This window comes from Rhipicephalus microplus, chromosome 9 (genome assembly GCF_043290135.1).
Source record: "Rhipicephalus microplus isolate Deutch F79 chromosome 9, USDA_Rmic, whole genome shotgun sequence".
Classification (NCBI taxonomy): Eukaryota; Metazoa; Arthropoda; class Arachnida; order Ixodida; family Ixodidae; genus Rhipicephalus; species Rhipicephalus microplus.
In genome coordinates this window covers 126,234,830-126,249,101 of record NC_134708.1, presented here as the reverse complement: position 1 = coordinate 126,249,101, position 14,272 = coordinate 126,234,830, and the positions used below count along the sequence as shown (strand labels likewise).

The 14,272-nt window shown below is 45.1% G+C and overlaps 1 protein-coding gene across 1 annotated transcript in view; it reads left to right on the top strand.

Moving 5' to 3' along the window:
- The window catches only part of LOC142771454 (sodium-dependent noradrenaline transporter-like), a 62,850-nt gene that overhangs the window by 5,553 nt on the left and 43,025 nt on the right, over positions 1 to 14,272 (top strand). Inside the window, exon 2 of the mRNA XM_075872921.1 lies at positions 8,128 to 8,303. Within this exon, the coding sequence (XP_075729036.1) occupies positions 8,128 to 8,303 (176 nt within the window). The remainder of the gene's footprint in view (positions 1 to 8,127; positions 8,304 to 14,272) is intronic.

The following is a 14,272-nucleotide window of genomic DNA, read 5'->3' as shown; positions in this document are numbered from 1 at the left end:
TAATTGGTCTTTCATGTGGAACCTAGGGGCGGAGTACTACACAGGGGTGGCTACTCCTGCCTCTGTGAAGGAGTGCATTACCGGCAGGTGGCCGTTAGTGAGGTAGCACCTCAGACTTTTTTCTTTTTTTAACGATTCGTTCGTCACGTGTTTTAAGTAAACATACAAGTTAATGGGGTCTGGCATCGGTATTCAAACCAAATTTCCTTATTGCACGCTACAATGATGTGCCATTTGTAAGAGGGTTCTATTACACTCCCTAAGCACTGTAGAATACCATTACTGGTAGCTCGTCTCGCATTCTGTTAGCTGTTTGAAACTCCATATTTTTATGATCAAAATGGCCCTGTGTCGGCATTTTAATCTGCAAATGTCGTCGAAAAATGATAGTCTTGCGTATGGAGAGAGTGAACAAGACATTTGTTCGATGTTCTGCGCAAGAAAATTGGTGAATAGCCTTTTGGAGGCGCTGCGTTAGAGTGCCTGGAGCGTGCAGCGGAGGTGAACGAACGCATCAAGTCATGTCACACGTGAGACATGATCGCCATATGGTAGTTTTCTATTAAAAAAACGAAGCGCGTAGCTCTGAGACGGGTGAGCGCGCCCATCTCAGAGGTTATAAGATGTACAAAGCATGGCGACAGGTAGGTGCCACCACCGTCTCATCTTAGCAAAGCGTTGGAAACACTCGCCTTTCCGTGCTAGCGTTGCATGGTCAGCGCAGCGTAATAAGCGCTACGGTCTTTAAAATGACTTATGTATGCCTTTTTTTGTAATAGAGGCGCATGCAGAATATATACGTGTTGTTAGGGTGCCCCAGACATGCGCAAATAATCCTTTTTAATTGACAATTGCACAAGTATGGACGCTCAACCTTGATCAACTCTGGTGGGCGCTGCAGATGGGGTCGACTGTTTCAAGTACCTGATGTCGTTAAGGGACAAACAGGCAAATGTACAGATAGACAGACTGACAGACCAAGATTTTCGCGTCGAAGGTCCCCAAGAAAGACTGTCGTCTTCAAAAACAGCGTGGCTTCGAATATCTTACCTTGCGAGCTTAGCCCACTTCAATGCTGCGAATGACCCTTCGTTCAACGCGTTTTTTCTGCGCTAACGTTTTTCTGTTTTGCTTAATTTCAATATTGTAGCTTCAAAAGGTCCACAATGTCAAATTTTTGCTCATTAGTGGTCGCAAGCATATTGTAAAGTTTTCTATCAGCTGTCGATTTGCGCGCTCATGCTTCGTGAACTAAACGGCTAATTCTGCGTGATTGGTACGTTGAGCGTATACATCGCGGACGGCTTGAGTGCAAAAGTAGCAAACGCGAAAAATATTCAATGGCTAAGGAATAGACTTGCACTGCCTTCAGAGCTGCACTTCTTTCGTTCGCGTTCTTGTTGATTTTCTGACGAAGTTTCACCTAACCTAAGATATTGTTTTGCTTTAGTTATGTCCCATCGAACAAATTTTGCGGTACCAGCTTTTTTTAGCGAAACGTGTAGCTTACCAGTCAAAGTGTCTAATCACTAAATGGTACGTAAAAACACTCAAAAACAATTATATTATACATTTTTCAATCAGATGAGACTGCATACATACCACATGTTGCAAACAGCTGGAGGTGAGTGCGAGAGCGTTTCGTTTTTATGTGCGGTAGGTTGCTGCGCACGCATGCAGTGTGTGCGCATGTGTCGCGCCTGAGCGTGTTCCACTAGTTCCTGCGAAGTTAGCGCCGCCTCTCAGCGTCCAACTTGTTTTACCTCGTAAGAAACGCTCAATACAGCTGAGACACAAAGCTTATCTAATACCTAATACTGAATATTAGTTACTGTGCACATCAAAGCTTGCGCGCAGTAATTAGTGGTACGTGTCGCGTGGACTTTTCATTCTGATGAGTGTTCTTACGAGAGTAGTTTGCTAGACAACATGCGAAGGCAGCCGCACGGACCATCGATTCAAGATGACGCTATGCGGTGAGTAATGAGAACACGCCATTGTTTTTGGACAAAGTTTTATGCCTTCCGCTACTCTCTTGAGAAAGACTGGCAAATCCCACGTACAGTGGAATTCGATGATATGCGAAGCACGAATGAGGAAGGTTGATATTGTTACAGAAGAAAAGAGACGCCCTATCGATGAGGCTGTGGATGAAATATATTTCAAACCAGCAGCAGCGGCGTGACCGGCTTACCAGACACCAAGCGAAGACCACTCTTCGTCCTCTTCATCCGGCACACACGCGTATTGTCCTACAAATTGTCGAAATGCATGTAGCACAATCCTCGGCGGCAGAAGCACCATCTCAGTGCATCTGGATGTCAACGTCAGCGAGAGGGGCAAGGCTGCAAGCGTGCCACATGTACAACATCGGTGGTCTTTGGGGCAGTTGAAGGCGATGATGCAGCAGGGGCAATTTCGTATGTCACAGGAGTAACCTCACGAAGGACTCGATATGAACCTGTGTAGCGGGAAATAAGTTTTCCCGACAAGCCGACTTGACGATTCGGGGACCACAGCAGCACCAATGAACCGGTTAACAAGGGCGTCCCGTGCCGTTGATCCTACAAACACCGCTGGTTCTCTTGAGAGTGTGGGTGATTTCGCGTGCGTGGGCAGCCTGAGTGATAGCGTAAAGAGAATATTCACTGGTCGGTGTCGCGGTAGACGGAATGACAGCATCTCAGGGTAATGTAGGTTCTCGGCCAAACAACAGAAAAAATGGGGAGTAAGTGGCTGTGTCATGGCGAGAAGAACTATATGCAAATCTCACTCATGGCAAGGCAAGGCCTCAGTCAGAGTGGTTGGAAGAAACATATTTCGCAAGCATGTCTGTAAGTGTTCGATTCAGACGCTCCATGAGTCCATTTGTCTGCGGTTGGTACGACGTAGTGAGCTTGTGCCTCGTTTCACATGACTGAAGAATATCTGCTATTGCCTTTGATAGAAAGGCTGCCACGGTCTGTAAGCAGATGGCGTGGAGCTTTGTGTTGCAAGATCGCGTCCTTGAGGAGGAAGTCAGCGACATCTGTGGCGCAGCTTGTTGGAAGTGCTCGTGTGATGGCGTAGCGCATGGCGTAGTCTGTAGCCACGGCTATCAACCTGTTGCCAGAAGAATACAAAGGAAAAGGGGCCAAGAGGTTTAAGCCAACGCGGAAGAAAGGTTCTGATGAAGTGTCAAGTGGTTGAAGGTGCCCGGCGGGAAGCGTCAATGGTGTTTTGCGGCGCTGACATTTATCACAAGCCGCAACGTATCTTCTGACTGAGCATGAAAGCCCTGGCCAAAAGGGGCGTCGGCGAATGTCGTCGTAAGTGCGTGACACACCAAGGTGACCTGCAGTTGGAAGGTGATGGAGTTCGTGAAGAGCTGCTGAGCGGAGGTGTTTTGAAATGACAAGCATTTGGGCTGGTCCATCTGGGTAGAAGTTCTAGTGGTATAGGATACCATCGCGGAGGACGAATGAGTGATGGGACCTGTCGGAAAATGGTTCGTTTATAGCACGCAAGGGTGCATCACGGCGTTGCTCCTCACTGATGAGGGTCAGCTGCGAAACGGAGAAAACGCAAGTATCGGTGTCGGTGTCAGGGATGGTGCTCCATTCAACGACCGGGTAGCGAAAGAGGTTGTCTGCGTCCTGATGTAGGCGTCCCGACTTGTACGTGACTTCATAAGTATATTCTTGCAGTCGTAGAGCCCAGCGCCCAAGCCGACCAGTAGAATCCTTCCGTGACGAAAGGCAACATAGCGCGTGGTGGTCAGTTATTACAGTGAAGTTTGCCCCACATAAATATTGGCGGCACTTGATGACAGCCCAAACAAGAGCAAGACATCCACGCTCTGTTATTGAATAGTTACGCTCGGCAGCTGTGAGAAGGCGGCCAGCGTAGGCGATAACTCGGTCGTGCCCTCGCTAGGACGGCTCCAATCCCGTAACCACTAGCATCGGTTCAGAATTCTGTCGCAGTGGACGGGTCAAAGTGGGCCAAATAGGTGTAGTCGTGAGGAGGGTGATAAGGTGAGAAAACGTGGCAGGTTGAGCGGAACCCCACGTAGAAGTCACGTCATTCTTCAGAAGGTCAGTGAGTCGTCGAGCGATTGTTGAAAAATCTTTCACAAACCTTCTAAAATAGAAACAAAGTGCCACAAAGCTCCGGACATCCTTGACAAACTGGGGTACAGTAAAGCTCGTGACGGCACAAATTTTCCCTGGGTCAGGCTGCACACCTGATGCGTCGACAAGGTCGCCGAACACTGTAGGGTGACATTTCAGTAACACTACAGTGACATTTCGACGAGTTTAGTTGAAGGCCAGCAGTGCGGAAGATATCGAGAACCGCTTACAAACGCTGGATGTGTCTGAAGGTGAATATACAAGGACATCATTCAGGTAGCACAGGCATGTTGACCACTTGAACTTTTGTAATAGCGAGTCCATCAGACGTTCAAACATAGCTTGGGCGTTGCATAGCCCAAACTGCATCACCTTGAATCGGTATAGGCCGTCCGGTGTTACAAACGCAGTCTTTTCTTGGTCTTTTTCTTCCACCGCAATCGGCCAATAGCCAGAAAGTAGGTCAATTGAAAAAAAGTATCGCGCTCCGTGAAGACAATCAAAGGCGTCATCATGCGGGGCAAAGAATGAACGTCCTTTTTTGTGATTTGATTAAGATGACGCTAATCAACGCAGGAGCGCCACGTGTCATCATTATTTTTAACGAGCACAACAGGAGATGCCCAAGGGCTCGAGGAGGGTTCAACAATTCTTTGGCTAGCATATTGTTGACTTCTTCTTGAATTATCTTACGCTCTGTGGCAGACAACCGGTATGGTCGGCGATGAATGGGAAGAGATTCAGCTTTAACGCAGTGCTTCATGAGAAAATTCTGACCAAGTGGACTGCTGTCGATGTCAAATAAGTCGCGGTAGGAAGCCAAAAGGCGGAATAGGGCGTCGAACTGCTCAGGTTTAAGTTTCGGGTCGATCATGGGGCGCAAGGCCGCATCGATGGATGTGGCATCCTGCGGGCAACATAGAACATCGGAGCATGCATCTGCCGCAAAAGCGGTGACGTGGGCGTCTATTAAGAGTCGAAGCGTGGTGAATGAAATTCAGTATGGTAGTACTTTCTGCGTGAAAGTGAAATTGATAATGGGCAGACATGTTCGGTTAGAGGCCATGGTTACGACAGATTGTGGCACAGTGATGTCGCGCGCCAGGAGAACATCAGGAATAGGCGCGACGACATAATCACAGTCAACAACGGGTGAATGTGTTACCAATTCAATGAATTAGAGGACTTTTGGTAATCATCTGACTGAAGCCAGTGTAACAGAGGCTTTTCATCAGCTCGGGGCGGAAGAAAACGAAATTCTAAACAGAGAGTGCTGGCGGAACAGTCGATCAGAGCAGAAGGCGTCGATAAGAAATCCATCCCCAAGATGAGGTCATGAGGGCAATTGTCGTGCATGGTAAATAAAACAGGAACGTGGCGGCCGGCAAGGCTAATATGAGTGGTACATATTGCAATGACCGCCACAGTTCCATCATCGGCGACACGAACGGCATTTGTTTCAGCAAACGTGAGTACTTTTTTTCAGGTGGTGGCAGAGACGAGTACTCATTATAGATACCTGAGCTGCAGTGTGAACTGAAGCCGTCAAAGGTAAGACCGTCCACATGCACTTCCAGCTGTTCTTATCAGTAGGTAGCGTCAACGACGCGCTTGGGTCTCTCACACTTGATGCAGCACTACTTCCAGGAGCTGCATGATCTAGTGGTTTTCCGTCTGGGAAGGTCCATAGTTAGTCGGTGATGGATAGCGGAGGGGTTGGGGCGACGGATAACGGCGGTGTTGCGGTGACGGTGAGTGTGACAATCTGTGGGACGCGTATCGTCCCACAGATTGTCAACATGCATGTAGCAATATATATTACTTTAAAATCAACTCAGCGTTACGAGGCGGACATAAATTACGCCGTAAATGTTTTCCATGTCATAATTATAAGGTTTGGACGTCATCAGAATGAAGGCCAGACTCTAGGCCGAAACGTTGAAATAAACCACGTTGTGAGCGCTCACGGAGGACATATATATATATATATATATATATTGTGCGTCAAGAATATTTATGCATATAAATATACGTAAATATAATTATGCACGATTTCACTGGTATTGAAGCTTGGCACAAAGCATTTAACCTCACGGAGAATACCAAAGGCATGTACAAATATGTGCTTTTTGTATTCTCCTACAAGATTTTATTTTGAGACCACCTTTTAATGTGTGGTAGGTATATCTTCCTTTATTAGATAAGCGTACTAATAAAAATTTTCGTCAGCTAGCAGTGCAACTCTGAAGGAAGTGTGAAGCAGAAAAGCCCTCTCTGTTGCTCTTCTGGTTTCTTTTTTAAACGCGAAAGCGTTTGATGCGAGGGTCTACGATGACTCCGCTGACGGGATGAAACGCTGTAAAATGCTGCAAAAAAACCAAAAAAAAGTGTTGTAGCGGGGCGTCGAACCAGCGACTTCTCCCATCACAGTGCATGACTCCATTCACGAGGCCACAAATTGTATGTTCTACAGCGCGTCAACCGCTAGCCATTTATATACACCATGTAGCGTTGGTAGTCCTCAGATTTCAGCAACTTCAGCACGTTTTGTTCATCAGCAGTGAGCTGGTGCGAGGGGTGCGCATGGGGCGCGCGCGTATTGAAAGTTCTAGCCCATCGCCTCACCGTGCGTTACTATGTGCGCGCGCATTCACATGGTATGGTCTAAGGTGTAAGAAATTATGGATCTTTTCTTGCATGGTCACTCACTCACACACGAAGTGTAACTAAGGTATTCGGGCAATTGATACACATGTGCTTTCCCCGCAAGTTTCTCTTGAATTTACAGTTGTTAAAGAGAGCACGTAGTTCGGTTTGCTCGCTGCCGTGGCCGCGTTAATGGAAGGAGTGCGCTGCTCACACGTAGAGGACTAAGGATTGCGGCAGTTGTTCACGGCATATTTGTATTCAGTGTTGCGTTCGTTTTGTGTGCTTGTCGTTTTGTTTAAATAGTGGGCTTTAAGGGTTGAGCCATGACAGTTGTTTATCAACACTCGTTCAGTGTATGCTCATTTCGGGTGTGCATTGTGCTACAATTGCGCGCTGCAAGTTTCGAGCTGCTTGCTGATTTTCGCGTGACACTGTTGTTTCTTGCCATAGCATTTAGTTTTTCACCCTTGCGTGGAAACAATGCATAATAAGCACTCAACTACCTCTGTGAGGACATGGTTAATTCATAGGTCATATAAATTCCAAAAAAAGATTGATCAGCCACAATTTCTTCTGTGTTTTTCTCTTTTGATATATATCTATTTTTATGTGTCTCGCTTTTTTTCTTTTCATTCTGTCGCTGTGTCTTGCTTGCTTTGTCTTATCGTTTCTTCTGTAGTTTGTGTTGATTTATATAAGTTAGTAGAAATACTGCATTTTATATTATAATGAAGGCACCCGAAGAACAAGAAAATGAAGAGAACGAAAACATTTCTTGGCAGAAAGGTGTTTGAGTTGCAAGGTCAGCTTAGACTGTTGGTATCGTCTAGAAGTGCTGGCTGTCCTCAGATGGCAACGCCAGAGGCAGTTGCCATCTTGCGGGCCCTGCCGATTTGGCTGATCTGACCGTCAAAGCTATCGCCAAAAATAGCCCTGCAGGTCGATGTACTACGTATTAGTGTAGGTTTCCCAGAGACATTAAGCAGCAAGCATAATATTTTTGTGCATTTTATTGAAAATTGTTAGTTTCGATAAGTTACTGTCTAAAAGAAGCGCCAGTCAACAGAAAACTTCTCTTTGGCACAAGAGTGCACTGATTATACTGCCTCTAGTTAAAGTAAATGTGGTTTTGCGGGCTTATGAAAAGCGACGTTCACGGCATACCACAGCCAGCCACCCCCCTTATGTTATCTGGACCTAATAGCATATACGATTTCACTATGACCACAATCCTTATATCACACCCATCATAGTTACAGCGTTGCAGGTTTTCAACGTCTTAGTAATACATTTGTCTCATTTTCTGTGATTTGTTTTTTTAGTTAGAAATGCAAATGCCTTTAACACATTTCGCTAATTTTGACAGGTATTGGTGTGGCTGGCTGCTACTGTGCCGCCTTAGTGAGCGTCTACAACGCACTCGTGATCGCATACGCTATGATGTACTTCTGCGACAGCCTGCTTTACCCAGATCTGCCGTGGACCCACTGCGGGCCTGCCTGGGGTGCCGATACTTCTTGCTATGGACTAATCGACGCCCAGGTGTGTGGACTCGTTATGAACTAAATAGACTAAAGTTGGAAAAAAAAACACTTGGTAACAATCGGAACACTGCTGATCCCCCTCATTGAAAATAAATTCATCTTTAGCATCTTAGCGCATATCAAACAAGTTCTAAAGAAAAGAGCACCCACAGACAAGTGCAGTTAAATGCCATTGTAGTCTAAAGCTACGTGTACCCTTTTATTTCATTGTTATTTATTCCGCATTTCAGCCTCAATTATCTGTGGCGGAAATCTGCTTCTTGAATACAGTGGAGGCGTTCAAGAAGCATCCGCTATCGCAACCGTCTAAAAAGAACAGATTGATTCCTCTGTAACGGAAATCGGTGTCACGAAAGTGAAACGTGCCTTTATTGTGGTAATTGAATGATTTTTCTGCATTGATATAGGAGGAATTGGAAAATGTATAGTGCTGTTTGATGACGATATTGTCGTTCAAAGTGATCGCACAGACGGCGACGCTTGATGGTACATGTCCATCGTGACGAGGAATGTCTTGGATCAATAATTAAAAAGCCTATGGGGTACCTGTAAATGTTGACAGCAAGAACGTAATTAGAAAAAGAGGTTTTATGGGCAGAAAAGCTCACATATTGGACGCCGACTTTGGGCTAAGGTCGCAACGCCACAACATAGTAGGCCCATTATGTGTCTTGTTTAGCCTGCCCACAATCTTTTTCGGGGGCGGGCTTTCTCGGCACGCTGGATGGTCCATGATTTTGCCGGCAGGTTAGAGCTGAGAACTATGGTCTTCCAGCGTTAGTGGAGGCTGGTGGTAAACAACCGAATAAATCGACACAGTTCTAGTTTTATATTAGGACCCGACACTCCCAGATTATGTGAAAAAAGTGGCCACTTCACAACACTACTTGCATCTGTTAGCTGTGTAAATGTGTGGATACATGGCATGCATGAGTCTGGGGTCCTGTCTACGCTTGAAAGAGATGGTGGGCATGTGCGTCTCTGTAAATGGTTGTCTGTGGTGATACCACATATTGTGCTGATACAATCCTGCCCCGGCTAAATATTTGCAGTACCTCTCGGGGGCTCTTCATCCACCAACGATGCTCAGTGAGTGAGGCTTTGAGAAACGCGAGAGCCACTTCTTGGGGGTGCTCAGGGCCGTGTGCACGGGTATCCATAGCAGGTGCCTTCGGTTATAGAGTTAGATCCCTCCTGGTTCTATGGCCTGTCTCTGGAGTATGTGGAACGCCTCTTGTGAGATTCATACGCTCACAAAAGTGTGAATCGGCGTTCGGGACTCACTAATCACGTAATGGAACTTGGTCTCTGTGAGGGCTAGTGCTATGATATCTTCCTCCGCCACTTCACCGTGTGGCGTTTTGACAGTAAGACTGGTGATGTGTTCGCAGCGATAGATGGTAACTGTCACCACAAAGCCTTTCCTGTCTGTATAACGGTTCGCATGCGTGAAAACTGTTTCTTTTTTATCTAGACTGATTTATTAGCACAAAAAGACAGAACTTTTAGCAAAGACACACACACACGCACAGCGCTGTACTACCAACAGATTTACTATTTCAAACGCAGGTCTTTTTGTAAACCCAAATCGAAACAACAGAAGATAACATGGTGAGAAGAGGCGATGAAAACCACGTGACAACCGCTTGTCAAAAGACAACCCCCCCCCCTCCTGTTATAAAAGGAGAAAAAGAAAAACTATGTACTTGATGCCAACACCAACCAGGCAGAACACTTTAAAATCATAGAAGCCCAGGCAGCTACACATGTAAGAAAAACAACATCTAAAACGTTAAAAACTAAAAAGAATTTTAAGAACAGTGTAAAGCACAGGTTAAAACTTAAAAAGGCATGCGCTGTAGGTAACTTATTTGCTTACTTGTGAGGAAAATGGAAGGCCTGCTTACATGTTTGTCCCCCAGTCTCGAAATTTTGGCTGCTTCTAAAATTTCTTTGCTGCTTCTAGCACTTTTCTAAAAAAAACATGCTCAGTAGATAAGTCAATATTTGTATAAAATGTACATTAGCTTCCTATCTACACACACGATCCCAGATAATTGGCACATGGCTAAGGTCATCCCCATACATAAATCCGGATCTCACGATGTAGCTAGCAATTACCACCCGGTCTCTTTAACAAGCACGAGCTGCTAAATACTAGAGCATATAATATTTATATGTGTTATAACTCACTTAGAGACTACCAACGTGCTCTACTTTAGACAACACAGATTTAGATCTGGCCTGTCAACAGTTACACAGCTAGCCTATATGAACAACGACATCGCGAATGCACTCAACACAACAGGGCAAATAGATGCCGTTTTCCTGGACTTTGCAAAAGCCTTTGATGTCGTCCCCCACCATGACCTTGTAATGAAAATGCAAAAAAAATTTGCATTGAACATGAAGTTATTCAACGGGTAATTTCATACTTAAAATATCTCAAACAATTCGTTCCCGTGAATAACAATATCTCAAGCAGCCTAGACTTCTTGTCAGGCGTACCAAAAAGATGCGTATTTGCGCCAATTCTATTTCTTATCTATATTATAGACATTTCTTTTTGCGTAGACCCATTTATTCAACTAGGGCTTTTCGCAGATGACTGCGTCGTATACACGATGGTAAGTCAAACTGAGGACCAGCTTCACCTTACTCACTACGAAAAATTCAAGCATGGTGCTCGGAATGGGGAAGGACACTGAACGCAAGAAAAACGACAAACAAGAAAAAGCCTCTTAGTTTCACATACAAGTTAGGAAGTTCAGAAATCACCAAAAGTAACCTTGTTAAATACTTGGGAGTTATATTACCATCTAATCTCAGTTGGTAACCACATATAGTGACTATTTGTGCAAAAGCGCAAACAAAGCTGTCGTTTGTCAAGAGAAGACTAAGGAACGCGCCTGCTCAGGTTAAACTAACCGCATATAAGACACTAATAAGACCAGCACTTGAATATGCCGAGATAATTTGGAGTTCTCATCTCAAATTTTTCATCAAGAGTATGTAGCGAGTTCAAAATTTAGCAGTCCAATTTGTGTTTTCAAATTATTCTTGGCATACCCGTGTTACAGCTCTGCACTAAAAAGCCGAGCTGTGCTGTCTTGATCAAAGAATAATTTCCGAACCTAAATTTCTGTATCATTTGTTCAATGAGCATTATAAAATATCCGGAACAGAACATCTCCTTCAACTTCTCGGAAACTCCTCAAGAACTTGCCACAACAAGACATTACAGCTGCCTAAAAGTGACAATTACATTCATAAAAACTCTCTTTTCCCCATTATCAATAGCATACTGCAATATTCTACCATCATATGCGGTGAACTGTGAAACGGTAGAATCTATTGCTCATTTTTGTTCTGGTTAGTGTATTACATTTTCGTATTATGCTCGCACATGATATAAACATTGTATATGTGGAACTGTTAGCAGCCATCCAGCATTGAACTAATATTTTTTTGTTTTTTTATGAAATTGTCACTTTTTACAGAATTGTAATAATTTTTTTGTATTACCACTCCTGCTTGGACCGGAAAGGTCTGCAGTATATTGAAAAGAAATAAATAAAAGTTCTCTAACAATTTGTTCGCCATGCCCGGGTACACTTCCCACGTGCTATCAGCCATGGCAGAAAGCATGTTAAGAGGCTAGAAAGGAGCTGACGCTGACAGGATGCAGGAGCAGGTGCCAACTTAAAGGAAGGGGGCTTTGGTGGTGCCGTACATGCACAGGTTGTCACACATTCTGAAAAAGATTGCCCAGCGTCGTGACATCACTGTGGCGTTTTCAGCCCCTAAAAAGTTCTCCAGGTTGTGCCGAGCGGTGAACGCTCCCTCCCGAGCTTTTCGGCGGTCGCTAGCAGTCAATTACAATACATTGCCTAGACTGTGGCTGCTCCTCGCACTTTGAGGATACAATTGTGATAGCCAGCAATGGCGAAGAAAGTGTTAGAGAAATTTCTGAAGCAGGCGAAATTCAGAGACTGGGGGACAATTGTGTTAGCAGGCCTTCCATTTCCCTCTCAAGTAAGCAAATAAATTGGCGTCAGCGCATGCCTTTTAAAAGTTTTAATCTGAGGTTTACACTGTTCTTATAATTCTTTTTCATTTTTAATGTTTTAGATCTTGCTTTTTTCACGTGTGTGGCTACCTAGACTTTTCTGGCTTCAACGTTTTCGGCCTGGTTGGTTTTGGCATCATGTACATAATTTTTCTTTTTCTCCTTTCATATTGGGGGTATACCTTGTGGCGTGATTGATTTCGGTTGTTTGTCTTTTCGGCAAGCGGTTGCCACAGGGTTTTCATCGCCTGTTTTCATTATGTTATCTTCTCTAGTTTAGATGCGTGCCTACAAAAAACCGCTCTGTTTGAAATAGTAAATCATTTTTGAGTAAAGCGCTGTTTGTGTGTTTATCTTTGCTAAAAGTTCCGCTGATAAATTAGTCTGAATAATCATAAACCAACTCACCCAAGCAACAGTTTTAGCGAAAACTGCTTTTTTGTCGTCGCAGTAACTTACGGTAATGCGTTGTGTTTGCTCTCAACGCTGTCCCACGTGGTATAGGTTGAGATGCAAGGTGTGAAAGAAAACGAGAAAATTCCAAGAAAATGCTGTTTTTCTTTCAGTTTATTTCGGCACAGTTGGGAATATTCGCCGATATTTCCGTAGGGTGAGACGTAACGAGATGAAGCTCATAGCCAGCCGTAGGGTTGGACGTGAAACTAAAGCACAGTACATGATACCGAAACGTCGCACGTGAGAGAAAATCTCCAAACGACGGCTGATCACTCGCGATTACAATCGCATCAAGTAAGCTGCAGCGTCAGCGTAGCTTCGTCGCTTGGGTCACCAATGTCGTGTCGTGGCCCGCGGCCAAAAAGACATCCAACACGCCTCCATAACACAACACAAAGAAGGACGCTTTATTTTACAACACCCTTATATATATACTTTTGAAACAGCCCAACAAGTGCTGCTATACTCCACAAGGGAACCGAAACTAGCGATTAAATAACATTCAAGTTAGTGTGGCTAAGGCCACCTCTTAGACCCCGTCATTTCCTCGCCCCGCCGCGCTGGTCCAGTGGCTAAGGTACTCGGCCGCTGACCCGCAGGTCGCGGGATCGAATCGGGGCTGCGGCGGCTACATTTTCGATTGAAGCCGAAATGTTGTAGGCCCGTGTGCTCAGATTTGTATGCACGTTAAAGAACCCCAGGTGGTCGAATTTTCCGAAGCCCTCCACTACAGCGTCTCTCATAATCATATGATGGTTTTCCGTCATTTCCTCAGTTAACCACCAAACTGAGACTGTCAAGCTCGGTTTCCTACAACTGCGTTAGCAGGATGACCGCGGTTTCATGTGCCGTGTAACGTGAGCCAATTTCGGGTTAGGCTACTTGTGCAACAACGCTTTAAAGCTTGTTGCCCTACCCGCTGTATGCAAATAACAAATACAATGCGCGAGCTGTATACGTCAAAATCTGGCGGAATGAGACATTCTCCAAAGAAGCTGTCTCCCGGTTATTGATTGTGCTAGTGAAAAAAACAGACCATTTTGTCGTCCGTAGATTGACTTGGCTGTCCATTTACGACGTACCGCAGCACTGGTCCGGCTGCTGAGCCGTAGCCCCGCCTTATACTTCACATTCCTTCTGGGAGGCGTTCATCTAAACCTCCAATACGACTCCCGTGTACCACTTCATTCGACAATTGCTAGCAGGCCCATAGCCACGTGGGGTGCTTGGTCACACCCGCCCTCGGTGTTTAGTCCCCACCTCCGGGACGTTCGTGTATGTTGAAAGGGGGCATTTTACCTAGCGAAAATAATGATAGTAGGTATTTTGAAGAGCTTGAATAAGTGGTCCCCCTCATCGCCTCCTCTCAAGACAGGTCTTGGCTAAAAGCATAGTTACTAAGTCTTATTGGTGAGCTGTCTTCCATGAAGACACCGTCTTCA